A 24,956-nucleotide genomic window follows, 5' to 3' on the forward strand; every position below is an offset into this window, starting at 1 on the left:
GAGCCTAAATGTGCCTGCTTGCCATTCCTGCCAACTGTTACCCATTCTGCCCTCTGGGGAAGGCAGATTTTGGAAATCACCTCCCTCCCTTTTTTCTTTCTCTGGGAGTGAGACTGATTTTGTTTTCCCAATTTGGAGAGTATAGGGTTCATGCAGACCAAAGGGAAGACACCAGATGTAGGCTGTATGTTATTCCACCCATATGGGACAAATCCGCCATGACTAACGCGCAAGCCCCAGGTTCTCAGAACTTGGCCACTTCCCTGTTCCAGAGGCCTCTGTCAAACCCTACAGTACATTCACAGCCCAGCTGACAGAAGGGTTTAGAAACAAGGGCAGGCGGAGGGAGGAGTGCACCAAGGTGGGCCCTCAATGTTTGATGCTCCTCGAGTGAATGATGGGAGATAAAAAGACAAGGCCTAGTGGGAAGATGCATGGCCGGACAGAATACACAGTTCTAAGGGACAGGCTGTGTGACTTTGAGTAAAATGCTTGCCTTCTCTGGGCCTCAAACTGGAAGGAACTAGAGATCGTCTCATCCCATTCATTCTTTTTACAGATGAAATGAAGGCTCTTGTAGGTGGTTTTGCATCCTTCATAAGATTCATGCTCAGGCAGAACCAGCCTCTCCTTCACCTCCACCTTGTGGAATCCCTGCACCTTGTCAAGGCTGGGCCCTGATGCCATCTCCTGCAGGAAACCTTCCAAGACTCCCTCTTTCTAGTGTCTTCCCCAGCCCCTGATCTCACTGGAAATGGGAGTATCCCAGAATTCCAGGGTCCTAGGTTTAGAGCTGGAAAGGACAACAGAGGCCATATGAGCCCAACTCCTAATTATGCAGGTAGGGAAACTGAGAGGGGGGGAATGTCAAGTTGCCAAGTTCACACAGGAACTAAGCAATACAAACAAGAACAGAAATAAATAAAATTTACCTTGACTCTGCGCGGGCTTGGCTACTCTGTATACATTACATCCTTCCCATAGCAAGTTCTTGGAAGGGAGGGGCTGCCTTGTACAATGCCAGCACAATGCCTATAGTAGGTGCCTAATGAATGCCTGTTGGGTTGACTTACCCAAGATCACCCAAGTAAGTCAGTAGGGAACCTTGGGTTTGAACCAAGGTCTTCTAACTCCTAGCCTGAATGTCTGCTGTCCACCATATTGGGCGGTTTCTCCTTGGTTACACCCTGCACATAGTAGGTCCTTACAGGCTGCTGGTAGGAATCAATGTTCAGTTGCATACCTCTCCCACTACTGGCATGGAGAACCAAAGAACTAAGTCAAGACCTCACCCATCAAATGAGCCAACCTTCTCCAGGGGAAGGAGCACAGCCAGGATCCAGCTGAAATGCTGCTGGCTGTGAGGAGCCCGAAGGTGAGCCAGGACAGATGTATGTTTGTGGGCAGGTTGTTGTTTTAATTAACATTAACCTCCTCCAAAGGCTAACCTCACCCTTCTTCAATGTCCAAAGATAATTGGATGTTTGGGGCACAGCTGCTTCCCCCTAAAACAACAACCCTTTTTGCAAATTATGGCCTGATACAGAGGACCTCCAAAGGTGGTTGTGCCCAGTTAAGGCCAGGGTTGGCCTGGAAGGCATGGCTATTGCCACCAAGAAAGACCCACTAGCCTTCTCCATCCCCTCTGTCCTAAGGTTTCCTTGTAAAATGAGGAGATTGGATGAGATGACTTCCCAGATGGATTTGCAGTCAGAATTAGGTTTCAAATCCCACCTTGGATCCCAACTTGGGAACTGAGTGACCCCAGGCAAGTCTAAACTTCAGTTTCTTCTTTTGTAAAATAGGAATATGCCTCACAGCGTTGTGGTGAGAATCCAATAAAGTAACATGTAAAATGCTTCTCAAGCCTTAAAGCCCTGGGTAAATGTGAACTATTCTTACTCCCCCTCAGACAAACAGGAGCAATCTGCGGGGGAGGAAGGGGCCTCCATGCTTAATGAAATCATTCATTCAGAAACCTGCTCCACCCCCAACCCATGAAAAGCTCTGCCTGGAATCATGAAAGGCCAAAGGCCAAAACATGGCAGTCAGTGAAATAAATTTGAAAAAAGACCTTTCCCCTATGGGAACCTCTGGAACACCTCCCAGGAGGTGTTCTTCACTTGTTTCTGAAAGCAAAAGAGGGGAAATATTGGGGGGAAAGTCATTCAAAGTGTATTCCTTTTAATAAAGCTGGTGTGTCCTGAATGCATCAGGAAAAACATGGCAAGGAGGCCAGCAACACCTGAGCAGCTCTCTAACTCTCTCTCTAAAAGGAAATTAAATTAGAAAAAATAACTTCTGGCCCCTGGGGAAACAGAAGATGCACCAAGGGAACACTGGGCAGAGGTGTATTTCCTTAATGAGAGAGAGAGAGAGAGAGAGAGAAAGAGAGAGGATGGGGAGAAGTGAGAGGGGAAAGGGGAAGGGAAAGAAAGGATCAAGTGAGAAGGGCAGGAAGATGAGGGAGAGGCAGAAAGAGAGCAAAAGAGAATGAGAGAAAAGAAAGGCGGGAGGGAGGATGGCTCAAAAATAAATAAAATCTGTGTTTCATGGTTTTTCAAGTTCTTTCCATTTCACATCCAAGATAGCAGGAAACTCTGGGGCCTCCCACCTTTGAAAAGACTGGAAAAAAAATCAACCTCTCTCCTTTCTTTTTCAAATCCCTAATAATTTTTTTTTAACAAATCCAAAACAAACGACCATTTCCCCAGCAGGTTCCCCCTCCCACCTCACTGTCCAGCCTCCTCAGGCCCCTCTCAGTGAGATCTGTCCCAAGGCCAAGAGCAGGAAGTTCCTATGCACACCTGTCTCAGTCAGTGGGACATGAAAGGAAGGGCACAGCTGAAAGACAAACAGAAAGGCCCACACAGTTTGGGTTTGGCATCAGCCTCGAGAAGCAGGCCTGCTCACCAGCTTCTAGCCGACTGACAGATGGAAATCAGCACAAAGGCTCAGTCACCTGCAACCATCTGAATGCCAGTAAGCCTTTATAGATGAATAGGACTTTATTTCCCCATTACTTTCCTTCATTTTACACATGGAAACTGAGGACCAGATATGGGTCATGGCTTGTCCAAGGTCCAAGAAAATGGCAGGGCCAGGACAGAACTTAGGAGTCCTAAGACTTCAAATCAGTAATCTCCTGAAACTCCACTACCCTGATGAACACACACACACACACACATACTCTCCCCCCCCCCCCCCACTCTCTCTCTCTCTCTCTCTCTCTCTCTCTCTCTCTCTCTCTCTCTCTCTCTCTCTCTACCTTAATGAAAGGATCAAAGTCAGCCAGCCTTGAAGGTGGTATGGCTGCTGGGTTCAGAATTCAAATGGAAGGGATCTTTGAGGATCTAATCCTATCCCTCATTTTAGTGAGGAAAGTGAGCTTGATTCACCGAAGGTCACCCAGCAAGGCAGCAGCTTATCTGTAACAGGAACCTAGTGTTTCTGATTCCTCATCCAATATTTCGTCTGAATTTTCATTTCAGATGAAACCCCCAACCCTCCCTGTGGCTAACAGCACCACAATGAGGCAACCTAACAGTCAACTGTGAGTACTTACCGCCAAGTAGAGCATGGTGTACATGGAGAAGGAGGCGTGACCAGAGAAGAAGGATTTCCTAGGAGAGAGAGGAGGGGGAAGGAAATGCTGATGAATCAAGACTTGGCCACCTGAGAGAAGACAGGGAAGTCTAGGGCTCCTGAATGCCATGGGAGAATGTTAATTCTCGTACCCAATCACCCAGTGCGCCTCCTTACATTGGTATGCAGCCAGAGTCATGCTAAAGAGAAACTCATACCAATGTATTTCACAAAACCACCAGAGTTGGAAGTGACCTCAACTCATCCAGTCCATTCCCAAAAGGAAACCCCAGTGGTTGTACAGATGCTGTCTAAATACGACCAAAGTAAGAGGAGTCATCACCTCCCTGCAACCCATCCCACCTACTTATTAGAATAATATTCTAATTACTGTTAATTAATTTAATAATAACTATCAAACATGTTTGCCTTTCCATAGCTTCTACCCACTCACTAATCTGTGCCATAGGGCCATTCAGAACAAGTCCGATCTCTCCTCTGTGACAGCTGAGACAGGTGAAAACAGCTCTCGGGTCCCTCTCCTCCCCTCTTCCTGCAGACTCTTCCTTTCTCCAGGCTACACATCATTAGTTCCATCAACTGATCCTCATATGTTATGATAGAGTACCGGACTTGGAGCCAAGGAGACATGAGTTGTAGTCCTGTCTCTGAGACACTTACTAGTTGTCTGACTTAGCACAAGTAGCTTAAATCATTACGCTAAGTGCTGGGCAGGAGCAGAGGAGAGTCTGTCCTCAAGAGGCCTACTTCAGGGTTCACAAAGTGAACAACAAACCAGTGAGGTGGGTGATATGAATAACATTAGTTCCATTTCACAGATGGTGAAACTAGGCTCAGAAATTAAATGACTTGCCCACAGTTCCAAAGCTAGTAAATACATGAAGTAGGCTTCTACTCCAGTCATCTGTACTAGAGCCTAAGCTTTTTCTATGATACCCATGAAGATATCCCAAGAGACCACACTGTTCATATCCTTCTTTCCTGTATTATCTGCTTGGTCCATAGTTGTCTGCACGTTGTCTCCCTGTCCCACAGTTAGCCCCTTGTGGGCAGGAAGTCTTTTCCCTTTCTTTGTACTCCCAGTGCCTGGTATATAGCAAGTGCTAAATGAAAACTCCAGCCCTCTCACCTGGCTTCCTGGACCCTGCTGTCGTCTCCCTGGCACTCATAGATCTGGACGTAGCCCACAGAACAATTGACTTTGCTGAAGTCGGGGTTGCAGACAGCCAGGAAGTGGGGCCGCAGGCGGCCGATGGACACCTTGGCGATGTCTGTGAAAGATTGGCTGATGGCACAGCCAAAGACGAAGCATCCCACCTGCTTGTAGAGGGCGGCCACGTATGGGTTCTGGATCACAGAGGGAGACTTCTCCTTTAGGTAATAGATTCGGTAGAACTCCCCAGTAATGATCTGAGGAAGAGATCAACAACAGGACCATTAGACAGGCTCAGAAAAGCTGGGAGAGGAGAGGAGGGGATGTGGTATGCAGTGAAGTCTTGTGTGTGTGGGGGGGGAAGTGTCCTTGGAGGAGCTAATCGAGAGTTCTAGGGCCAAGACAGGGAGACAGACATTTGCTAACACGAGTATCTAGTCCAATGTACTCATTTCACATATGGGGAAACTGAGATGTGAAGAAGGGACATGATACACCCAAGATGCTGTAGCTAAGAACTGACTAAGCCAGGAATGAAGCATTCCTGAGAATTGGCATTGAGAGTTCACAAGGCAGGCAAGCAGAGGTCAGCTTGGGGGATGGAAAAATGCACTTTCAAATTCTGCCATGGATACCTTCTGAGTGTGTGAAAGAAGAGCGCAAGCCATGCCATCTCTTAGAGCCTGAGCTGATGAGCAGTGGATCCACAACCTGAATGACCTTAAGCAAGTCAAGCCCCGACTCTTGGGTCTCAGGGGTCTGGACTTCATGCCTTCTAAGGTTCCTTAAACCTCTGAGACTCCAAGATAGGATCTTTCCAGCCCTGACGTTCCCTGTTCTATGGGTTCTCCCACCTCTGACATTGACAGGAAAGCTAACCCATAGAACACACCAAACATACACCAAATAGACATGGCATCTGATGAAGCCCATACCGGTCCCTCTCATCTTAGCTCCAAAGCACAACCTTGGATATTTCCTGATTTCAACCACAAGCCAGAACAGCAGCATTCACCCGTCCACTCCTCACAAAGATCCCTTTTGTACTTCCTTTCCCTGCACGCGGACAGGCCTCCGAACCCTTTCTGGAGAAGTGTGGAAAGTAGACAGTGTGTCCATAACCGCAACGGAAATAATCTAAGGGCATATCTGGCCTTCCCTGTCAGGGGCAGCTGGGCAGTGCTAGACCCGGAGACAGGAAGAGCCACGTGTGAAGTCTTCTTTACACACAGACAAGGCGTGAGACCTGGGAAAACACTTCAATCTTTGTATGCCTCAGTTTCCTTACCTGAAAAATGACAATACTAATATAATAGCAGCTATCTCCCTGGATTATTGTAATAATGACAAAACATATAAAGCTCCTCTCTCCCCCTCCCTCTCCCCCATTATATATGTGTGTGTGTGTGCAATCTAAACCTTAAACTGCTCCATAAATTCTAGCAATAATCATTATCATGCCTCATCATCCAGCAGGGAGGTGGGGTGGGACCTAAATGTCACCAAGCATGATCTGACAAAGCCCAGACTCTGAAGGGGCTGCCAGCTGCACTGTGGGCACAGAGGGCAAGATCAGCCCACACCGTACTCACTGCCCAGATGACAGCAGGAGGCCACACTGTTTACAAGGGGGAGGTTAAGTCTTTTAACTCATCCCCAAGGGACAACACAGGAGGTAGCCTGATGTAACTCACTGAAGAAAAAACAGAGTTGATTCCTGACTCTTAATATCTGTTTCAAGTACTGCTGTGTTGTCACTGTGTTCCTCTGCCTCCATGATCTCGGCTGCCTCATCTATATAATGGGCATATAAGCCCCATATTCATCACTTTGTTGTCAGTGGGGGGCAAATCTTATAAAAAGCCAAATAGCTACTATTTTATTTTAAAGAAGGACAAATCAGGACTTAAGAAATTTGAGTTTTGGTCCTGTCATCAATTAGGACTGACCGTGGTCAAGTAATGGCCCCCCCTTCAGTTGCATCATCTGTAAAATGAGAATAAAAATACCTCACTCCTCCCTCACAGGGTTCAATGAGTTAATCTATCAAGAAGCAATCATTATGCTCTTATCAACTGAGCCAAGTGTCCAGGATACAGAGACAAAGCAAACACCGTCCCTGTCCTCAGCATGCTTACATTCAAACAGAGACACCGCACACAAAAATGGGTACACCTATAGTATAAGAAGGACTTGGCAGCTGGGAGAATGCCAAAAGGCCTCCTGAAGACAAGTCTCAAACAAGAGCTCCGCCAACCAGAAGGTGATGGTACGTACCTATTCTTCTGTCCTACACACTGAATCAGAGGCTGGCACTCTTTCCCCCACAGCTCCCATTTGCTATCATCTTTGCTGTGGTCAGCAAAACCATTTTCCTTCTGAAACTGCAAAGTCATCTGTGCCCCAGCCCCCAGGCCAGCCCTGTGTGCCGAGGAGCCCACAGTGACCCTGCCTGGCACCATTTCTTCAGTGGATCCTCCCTTTCGAGCCATTAATAAGCAACAAATTATTTGTTGTCTTTCTTCTGACCCAGAGGAGGCTCTTGGAGTTGACAAGGCAGCAGTAAATCAACATTATGAATCAGCCTGGCCTGGCTCCTCGTAATCCTAACTCTTGAAAAGCCTCTTAGTGAAAACTGCGCGTGGGTGAATCTGTCCAAAAGTCTCATACCATTTCCAGGAGGGCAAAATGGTCCAAGATGACCTTGTACACCTAGGCTGAGAAGGACCCAGATTTGCAGTGTTAGGATCTGCTCTGTTTTGCTAAATGTTTTTATACCAGAGAAGTAAAATCAACTATTCCCCTCTATGGGATGGCTATTCTCTAAGTCCCCAACCCTGCAGTGGCCTCCTCCCTATTCGCCAGCCTTCATTCCTGATCTGGTCACCAAGGCCTCCATCTCTAAGTTTAACTGTCAGTAAAAATACGTTCATGCGGATCCCTCTCTGAAACAGCCGGCAATATAATGTGGGAGGGATGGCCGCCTGCCAAGAGCATGCTGAGGGGAAGTCTCCCCTACCTGCCCCTTAAATGCCTGGCACAGCATTTGGAAACTAATAAACTGGGGAAATAGCACAATTAGGCTCCACCGAGATGAAGCCGGACCAGCCAGCGGCTCAAGGCTGCTCCGTGCCCCGGATGAAGAACGGGACCCAGTTTCAAAAATGGCCGGAGATCTCTCAGAGAGGTTTTCCGGCCTTCTAGAGCAAAAGGTTATGGCGAGGTGAGCTCCGTTAGGCATAATAAACTTGTGCATAACTATGTTTCTGCTTGTTTTCACAATGGATAGGGGAGAAGCGGGGCAGGGAGAAGGAAAGAATTGCGAATGGAAAATTTTAAAAATGAATGGTAATTAAAGTATAATTATCTCAACAAATAAATAAATACTTGCCTTTTAATTTACACTCACTGGCGTAAACACCTCCTGTGGAGGATTTTAAAAAAAAGGGAGGAAGGGGAACTTTGAGAGAAATCCTTCTGCAATCTTGGGCAAGACATTCCCCTCCCTCAGCTGAGTCTCAGGTTTCTCATCTTGTAAGAAAAGGTCTATGGACCTTACTAGGTCCTAACATCAGCTATTAAGAGCTGGAAAGGGCACCACCTTCTGCCTGTCTCCTAGACCTAGAATGCTGTACCCCCAACAACCCCTGCCTCAGTTTCCCCCCTCCTCCCCGCAGCTGCGAATGCCTTCCCTTTATTTACTCTATATCTTCCACATACCATCATTTACACACTGCCTCATTGGAATAAAAGCTTCCTGATGGCAGGGGCAAGTTTTTGTTCCATTTTGCCTTTTTTTGCATGCTCATCAATGAGCACAGTCACTGGCATATAAGTATTTAATAAATACTTTTTGATCTAGTCATTAAGTATGTACTATGTGCCAAGCACTGTGCTAAGTGCTTTACACGTTATCTCATTTGAAGCTTTGGTTATCCTTATTTTACAGTTAAGGAAACAGAGGTAGACAGCAGTTAAATGACTAATCCAAGGTCATACAGCTAGTGAGTTTCTCAGGGAAGATTCAAACTCAGGTCTTCCTGGGTCCAAGCCCCGCCAACTAGCTGCCTCATGACTGACATTTTGTCCAACTCCCTCAGTTTACAAATGAGTTAACTGAGGATCCCATCAGGGAAGTGATTTGCCCAGGGTCCCACAGAAGTATTCCAAATCCAGGTATCCTCGTATTCCAGCCTTTCCCAGTGCTGACTGCTTCAACCCATGTTGGGTGAACGTTGACAGTCTTGTCACCGTATTTATCTACATGATTTTCAGATTTTCTGATCCTGTCCTTTTATAAAAACTGCTCTAATTTCTGAAATGCTTACGCAGTTATATCACCGTTCATCTTCAGTACTCCAGCAATCTCCTTTCCAGAGACAGACAAGAATCTGTCTTCTTCCTGCCCCCTTTCCCTGCTGTGTTTAAAAGAAAGCCAATATCAACAAATTCCCAACCAAAAACAGGGAAGTATTTTATTTAAAGTCTTGGGTTCAGCAAGAGGAGGGGAGAGAAGGGCAGGGAAGGGGAAGGACAGGACAGGGCCTCCATTTCGACATACTTTCTTTCCATTGAGAGCCACAAAAGCCAAGGAACTTCCTAGACCTAGTCTCTTTGCTGCCATCAGTTCAGATTTAGAAGTAGAAGAGACCTCAAAGGACACTGAGGCCAATCCCCTCTTTTTACATGGAGAGCAACTGAAGCTAGAAGCTGTAAGGAACTTGCCTAGGATATACAACTAGTAAGGATCCGAGGGAGGATCTGAACTCAGGTTGGCCCAGCTTGAGCCCAGCACACTATCTCCTATCCCTTTGGGACACTGGAATGCTAGCTAAGCTGCTTTTTCCATCCATCCACTAACCAATGGGCCAAAATTGGTCAATGTGACTTCCAAGAGTGTTATATATTACTAGCTGCCAAAGGGCCCTAGTCTTGCATCTAGAAATCAGGCAAACCTGAGTTTAAATCCTCCCTGGTACCCTTAACCAGTTGTGTTGATCCAAGGCAAGACCCTTGTATCTTCTGGAATCAGTTTCTTCCTATGTAAAAGGCTGGAGTTAATGACCTCCAAGGTTCATTCCAGCTCTAAATTTACTATCTCAGGAAATAACTTCATAAGATTTTAGATTTAGAAGGGATCCTAGAATTTTCCTAATTTACTAGTTCTGTGACCCTGGGCAAGTCACTTCACCCAGTTTGCCTCAATTTCCTCATCTGTAAAATGAGCATGAGAAGGACACGGGAAACCATTTCAGTATCTCTGGCAAGAAAAGGCCAAATAGGGTCACAGAGAGTTGGATAAGATTGAAATGACTCAGCACAGGGATACGTGTACATTCTCTCCAAAGGAGTAAAGAAGGGGAGGATGTGGACCATATTAAAGCAAGCTTCACCGTATGCTCTTTACAATAGATTCTCTGAGGCGGCCAAGAGCTTGGAAGACATTTTGACCAGCACATCTCAGAAAACAAATTTCCTCTATGATATAAATGGTCATTGAGCTTTTGTTTAAACTCTCCATGAGGGGAAAGCCACTACTTCAGTTTCTTTAATAAGTTAATTTAATGTGCTGAACACGAGATTTAGTAGAGGTAACATTTACCAGGAAGATCTGGGGTCAAGCTCTGCTCTCACTGCCCCAGGTAAGCTCTCCAAGGAGATGCTGGTCTACATCAAGAAAGGGGGTCCTTGTGCCAGGAGCTTCATCAGTTTTACTGAACCAAAATCAACCTCAACAACCTTTGGCTGTGAGCTCTGGGAATTGCCATTGCTACTAACTCCATGGGGGCCATGCAGACTGAGGACAACAATAGCGGCTAACGTTTATATAGGCATCTTAATATTCCGAAGCTCTTTCTAGAAATGTCATTTGACTAATCAGAAGTATAACTACCTCTTCCTCATGGAAGCCCTCAGAATTCTGGAAGACAGTCATCACATCTCCCCCCCCCCAAATGCTGGAAGATAGCGATCTCATCTCTCCCCCACCAATCTTCTTTTCTCCACATGAAGCATTCCCATTTCCTTTTTCCCTTTCTCCTGTGGCCCTCTTTTCACCATCCTGGTCACCCATTTCAGAATTCACTCCAACTGGTCACTCACTGTTCTAGAATTCAACTGCCATGTTCTGGAAACCTTTTATTCCAGTTCATTAAATACTGTCATTGAATCCTGGCTCTTATCCCAGTGGCTCAAATCCCCTAATCTGCACCCCACCCCCATCGGTGATTTTCTTCAAGCCTAGACACTTAACAGGTTTGGCAAGTCGCTTGGGAATGCCTGTCTTAACACCCTAAGCCTAGGCCTGCCATTAACACTGCTCTCCTGACATCCAGATGTCTTGGCTTCTTTCTCACTCTAAACATTTTAAAATGGCTGCTATTCCTGGGTGCTGGGTGCCACGAATGCCCCTATAAAGGCTGGAAGGCCCTCAGGTGTGGAGCCAGTGGGCACCCTGGGGGTAGAATGAATGAACCAATGAATCAGTGGGTGACTATGCACTTATCAAGTGCTCATTAGGTACCATGTTCTGTGTGAGGCACTAGAAATAAAGACAAGAGAGAAAGTCTCTGTTCTCAAGGAAACTTATTTTTAAAAAGCTAGAGAGAATACATAGAAAGGACCAGTGGTTGGGAAATGGAATCTGGGGAGTCAGATGTTGAGTGGACCCATAGGCAGATTATGCCAGAAGCAATAGAGATAATTTGATTACTATTCTTAGAGTAAGTGGAGGCCAAAAAGGGGCAGAGATAGAGGAAAAGCAAGATGGCCAGAGTAGATGGCTGGAATGGGAAGGACGGTCCAGGGAGGGCGACATATTTGATTTGGAACATTTGTGTTCATTCACCTACCAAATAGGGCAGCTCAGCCACAGTGAGGGCCAAAACCGAGTGGATTGACTCCCCTGGGAAAGAAGGAGAGGCCTGATCTCTGGAGATCATGTTCAGAGAACAGAATCCCAGATGGGGAGGGAAGGTGACACACCAAGGCAGATGGCAAGTCCCTTGGAGAAGGAGGATGGCTAGCTGGTTAGGATGTGAAGCATGAGGTAGTTGAGGAAGGGACACACAAAAGGATGAGCAACCCAGCCCCGGCACATACACATGGGAGAGTCATAAATGGATGCCACCCTCCCCCTTTCCCCAGCATGATGAGAGCATTAAGGACAGTCTCAGAAGAGTTTCAACCATCTGATCAGGGGACAACAAAGCAAGATTAATTTGCTCCTTCTCAGTTGGTGGTCTTGGTAATTGCCCAGATGGAGTGGATTGTAAATTGGGGGATTGGGTCTCCTGCTGATATACCACTGGGTAGGCACAACTTCACTTCTTAAAAGAGCTGAAAACATGACCAGACTCTAATGAGGAGCCCAACTTCGAGAGCCTTGTTTTGCTGGTGGAGCTGTCTCTGATAAAGGAAAATGGACAAAAGTAATTCAGGCCAGATGTGTGGAAACTGAAGTCTGATCCTGAATAAACAAGTCTTCAAGATATTAAGCTCCTCTTGTGTCTCCAATAAGTCATTTGCATGCGGTGCAGAGAATGCTGGAAGTATTTAAGGAAGATATTTGAGAAGCAAATGTTGAACTTCTCTTTCCTCCCAAGTTCATGGACTCATAGGAAGTCAGAGCAGAGAGGACCCTTGGAATGCAGACCACTGGGATACAGAACACCCAAGAACGGGAATGGAAAGGGCATTTGGACATAGAACATCAGAACATCAGAGCTGAAAGGGATCCCAGAATGTAGAATGTGAAAGCTAGAAAAGATCTTAGGACCCAGAACACAAAACACTGGTACGTTAGAGATCATCCGATCCAATATCTTCACTGTACTTCAGAAGGTCCAAAGAGCAGTGACTTGCCCAAGATCACGCAAACTAGCTTCATTATTAAGACCAGGGATTCTAAATCTTTTCTTGTATCCTGGGCCCCTTGGCTGTCCTGTGAAGTCTACAGGAGCCTTCTAGGAATCATGTTTTAAAATGCATAAAACAAAATACACAGGATCACAAAAGAAATACATTATCTATAAAATAATCAATCAACAAACATTTATGAGATAAAGCAGATGCCCTGAGCAAGGCTAAGGATGATTCAGGAAGGGGGGAGGATGGGGAGACCTTCTGACCTTTCTAGCCTTAGATGTCATTATTGCTTTCCTTTGACCACTTGAAAAACTTTCTGCCCACCTAAATAACCCTGGCACTCTCCCACCTCTGTCTCCCCTGAGGAAAGGTAAGCTTCTTGTGGGCAGGGAGGGTTTCACTTACATGTCCAGGGTCTAGCACAAATGCTACACATCAGAAGCACTGAGTAAATACTTGTTGAATTGGAATGATTGAAATTTTGTAAATTCTCCCAGTATGAGGATCAAAACACGTACGTACTCAGCAAGTGCTGAATAATTATTTTTTCAGCAAATAAACGGGTGTCATTAGCTCTGATTCTGAAAGGGTCCAGGGAGATCATGTATTCAAAGCCTCTCATTATACAGAGGAGGAAAATGAGGCCCAGATAAGAAGCTGCATTTGAGGTGGCCTTGAAGCCAGAAATGGAGACAGGAGAGGAGGTTAGGTCAGAGTGTTTCAAAGCCAAGAGAAGTCGGTCCTCAATGCTGTGGGGTGGGAGGGTGGAAGAAGTGGGAAGCAGGTTGGAATGGGAGTCAGGAGATCCACATTCAACCTCCCACGCTTTCTCTCAATAGCTGGGGGACTCTGAGCAAGTTACTCTTTGGGCCTCGATGTTTTCATCTGTAAAAGGGGTTGGATAATGTCCCTTCCAGGCAAAACCTTCCATGAAAAGTCTGAGGGAGGGCTTCAGACTCTGAAGAAGGCTAAGCACTTTGTCTGCTTGCCAGCCTCTGCCAGTCATGGTCTTGCTGGCTCACTGCAGAGCCCCAAAAGAGAGAAGAGCAGGGCAGATGAAAGGGGTGGATGGTATTCTATTTCTCATCGCTAATCCCCAATCTCCCTGCTAGAGTCATTAAGCCCTGCTGGGGTGAATGCGGGGAGGAGAAAGAGAGGCCTGAGGCTTTGTGGATTTGGAAGGTACTTAGCTTCGGCTGTGATGATCTGGGGGCCTGGGGGCCATCTGGAAAAGAGGTCAGGAATGACAGGCTTTTTCCCTGTCTTTTGCCATCACAAGGGCCTGTTTCCTCAATCACTTGGTAAAGATTTCTGTCCTCCATCTCTATCCTCTTAACTTAATGGTGTGGGCTGGGAAGCCCCCACCTAGGGCCTCCATTCGGCCCAGGGCCCTGGTGAGTCCATCTTGTGCCAGGAGAACCCAAGGCTGCTGGTCCCTGGCTGTACTTGCTGATGTCATCACTCCTGATTAGGAGCCTCTGACAAGGAGATGTGCTTTCTTTTCTCCTCTGAACATGATGTCACTGGACAAAAGCACAGTAGCAGCAGCGGCAGACTCAGCTGGTCTCTGCTCATCTCTGACTCTCCCCATCCGGGGCCCACCTGGGGATTCCACACACAATGGTTTCAGAAAGTAAGGGACATTTAGCCTGAACAAGAGCAAGCTGAGGGAGAAGTGGCTGACTGTGGTGGTCAAGCATCTGAAGACCTGTTGCACCAAAGAGGGATTAGCCTTGTTTGGCAAGCTCCCTGACAAGAGATCTAAAAGCGATATGTGGCAGCAAAGTTTATTTGGCCTGGATGTCAGTAAAAACCTACCAATCATGAGAGCTGCCCCAGGGAGAATGGGGCTCCCCCTCCCGAGAGTTCTTAATGCACCACCGAAATCACGAGAGAAGGCAATCCTTCGGAAATGGGTTGGACCAGCAGGCTGCCGAGCTCTCAGCCAACTCTGAAATTCCCTGATTCTGCAACTGGGGAGGGAGGCGTTTCTAGTGTCATCTCCCCTTTGTACAAATAGGGTGCTGAGGTCAGAGACAAATACCACAAGCATTACTTAAGGTCAGATCCCTTGACATAGTCACACTACACTCTGCTGCCTCTTCTGGCTCGGTGAGACAAGAGAAATAATTTTTGGGAAAATAACAACTAACTGAAGAGCTGTTTTAAAGTGCTTTGCATATATTCACTCATTGGATCCTCATAATTCCACAAATAGCCACTAAAGGTATCATTCCTCGCATTTTACAGATGAACAAATTTGGCCACAGGTAAAGTGAGTGCTAGGTGATGTTTTTACCCAGCTCCTCCCAACAACAAGAACTTCAGCCTCTCTGTCATCTTAAACTGTGCCTCGGGCTCAGGGTCTGCAGAAAGAAATGAGCTTTGGGAGGACCATAGCAAGTTTGTCTCATCTCCCGACATCACCCAAGGGTTCCTGGAAGGAGTCCCGAGCAACCCCATGTTCAGGGCAGGATTCAAAGCCCGGGGGAGAAGCTGCACACACTCACCGCAAGGATGGCGATGACGATACCCACGGCGCACAGGACGGCATCGTTGATGGTCTCCCCCGTCTTCAGTGGGTATCTAATGCTCTCATCATTGCAGTAGAAGCCTCGTCGGTAAGGCTTGATGGTGCTGGTCTCAATGATGAGGAAGGGCAGGCCCGCTGGGGAGAAGAGGCATAGCACAGGGGGAAAGAGAAGGGACAAGGTCAGCACCATGGTACCAACCACAGTAAGAAGGAGCCAACCAAATTATTATGATAGTTTTGTCCTTGTGTGCCCAGCATCTACCCTGGCCTAAAGGATGGGGACCTGAACCCGTCATCTCATTGGTAGAGAAAGAGAATTAGGGTGACAGGTCATGAAATCCAACCCCCTCATCTCTACGAACGAGGAGCTGGTATGAGGTTCCTCACCTCAAGAGAAATGAACTGGCTTGCTTAGTATCTAAGGAAGGATCTGAACCTAGATCTTCCAGCAAGATATTTACCCCACCATGCTACCTCTCAGGAACTCCCACGTGAGGAAACTTCCCTCCTCCAGTGTAGGTGAGCACCTTAGAAAGATCCCTGGAGCACTCAGAGGGGGTGACTTGCCCAATGTCCCCAAGTCTAGATAAGTCAGAACCAAGACCCAAACTCAGATTTTCTCGGTTTTGAGGCCAGCTCTCTATTCACTGTACCACACTGCCTGGTATGTAATAGCTTAATCAGTGCTTACTCGGTTACTAAAGGGCAGCTAGGTAGTGCAGTGGATAGAGCACCAGTGCAGGAGTCAGGAGGACCTGAGTTCAAATCTCACCTCAGACATTTGACACTCACTAGATGTGTGACCTTGGGCAAGTCACTTAACCCCAATTGCCTCATCCTGGGTCATCTCCAGTCATCCTGATGCATATCTGGTCACTGGATCCAGATGGCTCTGGAGGAGAAGTGAGGCTGGTAACCTGCACAGCCCTCCCTCACTCAGAACAAAGTCAAGTGCAAGTCATGTCATTATTTCTCTGATGGCATGGTCTTTGGCAACAAAGGACAAACACACACTTGGTTACTACCAGAAGCTCGCTCCTCATGCTATTCGGTCTAGAAATCAACAAGCATTCCTAAATTGGCAGTGAAGCAACAGTTATCATTACCTGCTAGTTAGTCTAGCCTCTCTAGGCCTCAGTTTCCTCAAATGCAAAATCAAGCAGTCAGACTCAAACAACCACTAAGCGCCACCTAGCATCTAGGATCTCGTGTAATACATCTTCTACACACGGCTTTTGCCACCCCTGATGCCTGTAGTCTCTCTTCTTAAGCACCTGGTATTCATCCATATGTGTTTTCTCCCATGTGAGAATGTCAGCTTTCTGAGGCCAGAGATTGCTTCTGCCTTTCTCCCCTCTATGTCCCAGGTGCCTAGCCCAGTGCTGGGCACACAGCAGAAGTTTAATAAATGCTTGTGCATTGATCGTGCCATTGATTAACACAGCCTTTGAGATCATTTTGAAACATGGGAGGACAAAAAACAGGGAACCAGATTATCATCATTTATTCAATGCTTACTGTATATCAGACATCACCTAGGCCAACCCCCTCATTGTACAGATGAGGAAACTGAGGCCTGGAGAGAAATAAATTGTCCAAGTAAGGAAGAGGACCCAGGCTCGTTCACGGGGCCCAGGACTGTCTCTGTTAGCACAATCTAATTCTTATTACACATATCAATAGGCCTTATCTATCCTAATAGTTGATAAATTCCTCTAGAGACTATTTCATTCATCACTTACCCATTCTGGAAGCTCACACCAACCCTGGAATCCACATGCTAGAAGCATGTGATGCCCCCTGGCCCTAACCCTGACTGGATGGCTCCATTTAGGGGAAGTGTCTAGCCCAGCCAGGTCTCATTCCTCTACAGGTTGGCCTGTAGCTCCAGGTGAAACACTTCAGTGATGGGGAGCCTACTACCATTCTACTTTTCAATGACTAATTACTCTGGAAGGTTTTGTTGCTGTGAAGCCTATATTTGTCTGTCTGTAGTTTCCTGGCTTATGGGGGCAAAGCAGAATAGCTGCTAACATTTATACAGTGCTTATCATGTGCTAGGCACATGTCTAATCCTTTCCCATGATGGCCCTTTAAATACTTGAAGACAGTTCTCCATGTCCCCTCCTGAGTCTATCCTTTTCCACTCAAGTCTCTCCTGATTGGATGTTACGGGCACCGCCTTTGGGAACCCTGCCATGCCAAGAGCCAACTCAGCCAAAGGTCACCCAGGGAGCCCAGCCATGCTCGGAACGCAGCTTAGCGTCTCCACCTTCAAAGGTCAGGGCCCACGTATGTCGCCTTCCGCCAAGAGCAGCCTACTCAGCCCCCAAGTGATAAGAGAGAAAAGAAGCCTTGCTTGTCTCTCCCTGAAGGATCCCACTCTCTTGGAGACACGGAGGCACTGCCAGCATCCTGAGCTCTTTGCAGAGACTGGGAGAGGCTGGGGAGGGGGCTGGAAGGATGCTGGGTATTTTTTCTCTAGGTCACAATCTTGTTTTTGTTGAAATGGGCTTCTGCAGAAGGATATGTTAAATATGCAACAGGCCACAAAGCAGAAGGCTGGCTGGATACCCAAGCCAAGAGAAAGGGTGAATGAGATTCCATGAGGGGTGGGCTAGGGGTGGGGCTCGATGCCCTCTGGAGCCTCTTCTCATTCTGGGAGCAGCAGAAATGACTGTTGCCTCCGAGGAGCTTGGCTTTAACTACAATCGCACCATCTACCTCATTTCTCATCCAGTCCTGGCATTAAAACAAAATAAAAATAAAATTAAGAAAGCCAAGGCTGTGTCTTATTCGCTGGATCAGCAGAGCTGAAAAGGGTCTTGGGTGTCATCTAATATTCTCAGCGAGGAAACAGGTCTAGAGGAACCACTCAACAGTGACTGATATAAGGCAATAAGGCAGAACTGGAACCCAGGGCCTGTGCCCAAACTGTAACTTCTTTCAATGACATTATGTTGTCTCCCAGAGCAAACTGCACATAGGAGGATCTCCACAAGCATACGGTAAACGAGGGAATCCAAATATGAATTTAGTTGGCCAAGAATTCTCAGATAACCCATCTTGGCATTAGAGCATTCACCGCTAACTAAAATTCACATGTACATCTAGATTGGTGTTCTGAACAGAACTGAGTCCAAAACTTAGATACAAGTCCCATCACCTCCATAGTCCTTAGCCTGTGGCTCTCCATCTCTAAAATAAGGCTAAGGGTGCTCCCTAAGGGAGGCAGGGACTATTTCTTTGTGCTCCCCATGAATTGCACGGGATCTGGTACATCATCAGTGCTTGAAGGAGATTTGTGGATTGATCCTTGTGCTTCTGCCCTAGTATAAATGCTGTAGAAAAGAACTATGCCTTCAAGAGGTGGAGGAATGAGTTGTTAATAATGAGGATTTTATTTTAACATATTTTTAAGCTATTCTAGCCCTCTGCTCCTTGCCCAGGACCTCAGATACGGTATAACTATGGTCCACTTCATTTGTTCCGGATCCCTTTCTGAAGAAAAAGGGGGGGCTAGCGGTGGTATTTGTACATTGTCACAGACACACAAAAGAATTTATTTGGCTTCAGTCTTTGGATTTATTTATATTCCATTGTTATTTACTTTTGTGACCCCTAACTGCTTCCTGTTAGAACAACAATTTACTTTATCAAATTTATATTGGCTCACGAAAGAAATAAAAGCACCGGGCCCCATTATTGGGCCTGACATTTCAAAAGTAAACAGAGTGAGGTTATAAAATGCTTTTACCTTCCAGCATCATATCATCCCAGTGAAGACCGAAAAGAGAAAACCAAGGAAGGAAGGGAGGGAGGGAGGGAAGAAGGAAGGAAGGAAGGGAGGGAGGGACGGAAGAAGGAAGGAAAGGAGGGAGGGACGGAAGAAGGAAGGAAAGGAGGGAGGGATGGAAGAAGGAAGGAAGGAAGGGAGGGAGGGACGGAAGAAGGAAGGAAGGAAGGGAGGGAGGGAGGAAAAAGCATTTATTAAGAGCCTATTACCAGCCAGTTACTATGCTAAATGCTTTACAAGTATCTTACTTACAGGTTTATTGATTGATAAGTGGTACTGATACATTGCTTTAAGGTCTGCAAAATTATATATACACATAATTATCTATCTGTTTACTTACCATTTTGTTATTATATACTGATTATATATTATATATTGATTCTCCCCAAACCCTATGAGGCGGATGCTATTATTATACCCACTTTATAGATGTGGAGACTGAGGCTAGCAGGTAAAAGGAGTGGCCTGAAGTCACAGAGCACTTATAGCGGGACTTTAGCCCAGGTTAGTACTCTAGCCAGTGAAGGTCACAGTAACCTTGTGAGGTGGTCAGGACGGAAAATATTATTTTTTTGTTTGTTTTACAGATGAAGAAACTAAGGTTCAGAAAGTCATGCAGCTCACTAAAAAAATTAAAAGAAAAAAAAAGAAAAATCCTTCATGTTTAATGTGGCACTTGTAAGGTTTACAAACAAGCTTTCTATACAGTAACCCAATGGGGTAGCTGGGCTGGCAGTTTCCTTTGAACACAGGGCCTCAAGATGGCCTTACAAATTATCCAATCCAGCCACATCCTTTTAGAGAGGACACTGAGGTTCAGTAAAGTAAAATGGTTTGTTCTAGCCTTCCCCCCTCTGCACAACAGCAGCCAGTATTTGAACTTAGATTTCCAGCTCTCAGCCTCTTTCCATCACACTGCCCTTGTCTGAGCCAGTGGAAAAGCTGAGACCTCATCCTTCTGACTCCAGATTGAGAGCCCTGTGCAGCACTGAGGCTGCCCATCACTTGGAAGGAGCCCCCACAGCTGAGCTTTTCATATTAGAAGTAGGGGGATGGGGGAAAGAGCTTTCTAATCTGTCCTCATTGAGCTACCTAAGCATCTGAAACCTGGCCAAGTTGACTCCAAAGAACAGCTCTGAGGCCAGAAACTGGATATTCAGTCTGCTTTTAAAATCCTAACATCATAATGAAAAAACACAGCTCCAACACAGAGAAGCCTGCCTCGGTCTCTCTCCGGGGCCTTGGGGCCAAAGCCATAGACCTAGGGGGGAGGGGGGAGGCCTTATTTGTTGACGGCCAGGCCACAGCTCCTCACATACGTGGCTTACGGTTGGGGAGCCAGTTCTCCTTGGGTAATAGCTTTCACATGACAGGTCTGTAAAACACATGTTCCTAGAGACAATTAAACACGCCTAAAAGCTGAGCAAGCTGGGAGAGGAGAAATGTCTGGCCTGTCCCTTTGCCCTCTCAAGAACCAAGCAAAAGCTGTTATTTTTTCTTCCTATTTTCTTCATTTACCACCTCCCACCCTACCCCTCACTGCCTCTAGACTGCTGCTGAACCTCCATGACATGCCCCATGATGGGAAGCAGAAGAAAGGCTGGGCTTAAGAGACTTCTCTTGGTGCTAGTTCTCCCTCTTTCCATCTCTGTTGTGGGTATTTACTTGTTCCTCTCCTCTCTCTCTCTCTCTCTCTCTCCCCCTTCTCTCATTAAGATTTGTGGTTTAGATATGGGGACTGCCAATCCAAGCTTGACATCTCTCCAATTAAAAGGTAACCTCAGACCTCCTTCTTTGATAGGAGAGGAATAAATATGGTCCTCCATGGCTGTGGGCCCCTCGAGAGGTTAGAAATAGAGCCCAGTCTTTTCAAGGGGGAAGTCTAAACCCCCAGCTTCCAAAGGGAGTGTCCATCTTTACCATTAATGAGACAAGGGAAGGTAATACTTTGTTTGGCCATCATGACTGGGAGACAGAGAGGGAGAGCCAAGCATCTGAGTCTCAGAGACTAATATTTCTTCCTACTATTGGCTTTCAGAACAGTAGTTGGTGGAGAGACAGCGGACAAAAGAACACACAGATCCCATTTCACTAAGCCACTTTTTCCTTTCTTCTGGCATAGCAGGACTTAGGGGTCTAAAAGGGCTGGGTTCAAATCCCTCCCCTGACACTTGTTTGACATGTGACCTCACTTGTCTGAGCCTCAACTTCTCCATCTATAAAATGGGACTAATAATGCTGATAGGACCCACCTTACAGGGCTATTGGGAGGAACACAAGAGATGAAACAGCCTGGTGTCACAGAGGGGGCATTACAGAAGAAGTCAGGAGCATGTGAGTTCAAATTCTGCCATATACACCTACCAGCTGTTTGAACCTTTCTGATTCAGTTAGTTCATCTGTAAAATGAGGTTAGTGAGTCCAGAAACTGGATATTCAGTCTGCTTTTAAAATCCTTACATCATAATGCCCCCTCTCCACAGCTCAGGGAATTCTCACGGCATTTCTGGGAAGAAGCAGGACTACAGCTAGGAGAAACCTCAAGTCGTCTCTGCCAAATCTCTTTATTTTACAGATCAGGAAACTGAGGCCCAGAGAGGTGGCCAAGATAGAGGCAGCTTTAGATCCCAAGCCTCCAAATCCAGTTTTCCTTCCCATGTGCTGAGATGCCTCCCCCTCGTCTCACAAGTGCTGGGCCCCAGCCTCCCTGATATCCAATCCTGGCTCTCTCCTCACCACATCACGTTGGAGAGGCAACCGTAAAGAAAGCAAAAACCAGGACTCTTTGGCAAACTCTGAACACACAGAAAATCAAAGGCCTCTGTGTCGGGTTCAGGGCTTTGAAACGCTAACACTTGTGCAGAGATGGGGGGGGGGGGGGCAGGCTGTGAACAAACACAGCCTAAGCTTTCACTGCCCACCCATTCATAAAGTCATATGGGAAGGGTTACTGCTGGGACCCGGCCCCTGACACTCTGATCCCCCCAGCCCAGGGTTCACCTCTGAACTAAATTCAATACAGGCCCCTCACTCCCTGAAATGTTTTTGGGAGGTTGTGTGAAGAAGGAAGCTACCTTTATTTTTAACACCAAAAATCAGGGGGTCAGAGGTGGAGTTCACATTTCCCATATCCAGACTCTGATTAGATATTCCAAAACCTAATTATAGCCTGGTATATCCAAGAGAGAAAGCACCAGACTAGAGGGGCCAAGGCTTAGGCATGGGCCTCTTCCCCGACTCACTCACTGAGCAAGTCCCTTCAGCAAATCACTTTACCTCTGTCTCAGGCTTGGTTTTCTCATCTAGGAACCGAAGGAGTGGGCACCCCTTTTTTCTTTTTAAGTCTCTATTCTAAAGCCCCTCCCAGTTCTGACATTGCTTGTTCTAAGCTCCCTTCTAGCTCTGACATTCAAGGACTGGGGAAGACATTCTCTCAAGTCCTCAGTTTCTCCTTCCCCGTAGAGGACCGCTTGACAAACCAAATCCTTCCTTCCAAGCTGCTAATGCAAATATTTAGGTAACATGCAAGTGACAGGCTTTCTATTTAAAGTAATTAATAGCTGCTGGTCTTCGGAATGTGCAGCCCACCTTATTTGGTTTATAATATTTGTTCAGATTTCGAACCTGGACACAATCCAAACTCAGCCAGAGTGGGTCTACTATGTCGGTCTGTCCCTGATGGAGACAAGAGCAGCCATGACAAACACTAGCTTTTTACTGGTCTGAACGTAAAGTATTTTGAGTGTGGAGGTTATTCAGCAGAAAGAACAAGTAATTTTTTTGAACTGGAGGGTTGGGCCTTTTTGACCCTGGGCAGGGATTCCTGGAGGTATGACACAAGCAGGGCCACAAGAGACCCAGGTTCAAACCCAAGCTCTGCCACCACCTCTCTCTGCAGACCTTGGTAAGGCTTCTTACCTCTGTACCTCAGTCTTCCCATCTAGGAAAGGGGGAGATTTATCTATTTTTCCTTTGCAGAGTTATGGAGAGGATTCCCTGAGCTAACAGAAAGGCCCCGCTCTGATATCTCACCTCAGTGTGAAGAGGGTCCTAGTTTTGGGTGGGCTCTGACTATGGACCCCAAATTCCAGCCAGGCTTTAAGTATGGAGGCAACCATGGATTGGCTAACTGTACTAGAAACTCTGACCAACTTAAGGAAGCAGGAGGCCAACCACCAGAAGGGTGGTCATCAAGTAACAGATTCCTTTCATCTCAGCAACCTGTGAAGGTCACTCATCAAAACAAGGAAAGGTGATCTATGTTAGTGGAAGGACTGGACGTACTAGGGAGATAATGGAGCCCTGAAGTGCTGAACCTAGAATGACAGTTTCCGTCTCCTACCATTAACTAACAAGCATTTACTAAGCACCTACTGTACTCTAGGCCCTGGAGATACAAAGACAAAAAAAAAAAGAGAGAAATTGCTCCTGCTCTCAAGAAGCTTCTATCTTAAGAGACTACTTAAGGCAAGAAAAAAACAGAGACAACTTGAATCAAAAATTCAGTCTTCATCCTGCCCTCCCCAACAAATATACTGCAGAAATTCCATTGTTATTATACTATCAATCAGTCAGGTAATACATGTTTGTAAAGCACCTACTACGTGCCAGGCAATGTGGAACTCTTATTACACACACACACACACACGCACGCATGCACACACCTCCTTGGGAACTTCTGGCCATCGCTCACAGTGAGTTCTAGCATGAAATCCCTTCAACAGCCCTTTTTTGGGGCTAGGTCCTTCTACCCACACAGAGGCTCATCCCCCCAAAATTTTTGTACATTCATTCCAGGGAACGGGATCCAACATTCCCTCCACAGGCATGGGTAACATTCCCCCAGCTTAATAAATTCATTCCATAAATAGGCCACTCAGACTGGGCCTGGGTTCCTCTCTCACCCTCAACTCCCTCCACTGTGGCTATTAAAGACTGTGGCAAACATTTCCCCAAATAGCCCACTCCCATTTGGGAGGACAGGGAAAAGGGGAAAAGGTCATCCCAGGTCATTTGTATCATACCCACCAGGCCCTGGGCTTGCACTGGGCAGTGTCATGATGGACCATGTAATGCCCTGGGGCACATAGAATCTTGGAGTCCATGGTCCTTCTGCATTTTTGGTCCCTACTCTGCAAAATGATGCCTTTGCCCAGGCTCACACTTGGCACAGCATCTGCCTTGAGTCCGTCTACCCTTGGTAACTTCTGATGTCCTGCCAACACAAGGCTGAGCCTCCCATTTCAGCACACCTGGCTCACGTGGCTTGGATGGGGGCATTCATTCAGAGGAAAGCATTTTGAACCATTCGAAAAACAAAAACATTTGGGGGACATTTCCCCCTGTAATTATTATTATCTCAATTACTGTTTTTTCAGGCTTGCCTTTTAGCCAGCATCAGGGAATGGTTGGGGTGTGAATGACCGGGTCCACAACCTGAAATTTCCTTTCCTGGGGTGGTGGCCGATGTTCTGCTGACCACAGTGAAAACCTCAACTCCTTATGAAATTGGAGGCAGCCCTAGACAGCCTCCTGCCTCCTCCATCCAGCACAGCAATACTCAGTGTATGCTCTTGTGGGGGGCCCGGCTTGGAGTCTGGACTACCTAATTAATAATGTTTTTCAGCTAGCCACACCCAAAAATAATGATGTTGGCTACGTTTGTTTATTTGTCGAGGTGGGGAGAGGGAATGGGGCCAACGCCAAGCAGAGCTCATTCTCACCAAAGCCGCAAACTGGACATGGCCCTAATAGGAACCTGGCCTTGACTGGCTGCCAGCTTCGTTAGCTAGATAATTATGATCCTACAAATTCAGCCTGGAGCAAGGATGGCAGGGATGACTTTGGGGCAAGGGACACAGAAGCTTGTCTCTCTTGTTGACACTATAAACAATGGTGATTAACACTAATATTAACAAATGAACTGAATTAAGAATGGCCAAGGAGGAGGAGATGGGGCTGAAACACAGTGAAGAAATTAATGGCTAGTCCAAGTTCTTCTC

General features: G+C 46.6%; 1 protein-coding gene across 1 annotated transcript in view; it reads right to left on the reverse strand.

Annotated features, from left to right (window-relative positions):
* PLPP3 (phospholipid phosphatase 3) overlaps nt 1-24,956 on the reverse strand; it is a 75,565-nt gene that overhangs the window by 18,364 nt on the left and 32,245 nt on the right. Inside the window, exons 2-4 of the mRNA XM_072649597.1 lie at nt 15,136-15,293; nt 4,736-5,016; nt 3,566-3,623 (exon numbers count right to left, since the gene is read on the reverse strand). Coding sequence (XP_072505698.1) covers nt 3,566-3,623; nt 4,736-5,016; nt 15,136-15,293 — 497 coding nt within the window. The remainder of the gene's footprint in view (nt 1-3,565; nt 3,624-4,735; nt 5,017-15,135; nt 15,294-24,956) is intronic.

This window comes from Notamacropus eugenii, chromosome 2, assembly GCF_028372415.1.
Source record: "Notamacropus eugenii isolate mMacEug1 chromosome 2, mMacEug1.pri_v2, whole genome shotgun sequence".
NCBI classification, from domain to species: domain Eukaryota; kingdom Metazoa; phylum Chordata; class Mammalia; order Diprotodontia; family Macropodidae; genus Notamacropus; species Notamacropus eugenii.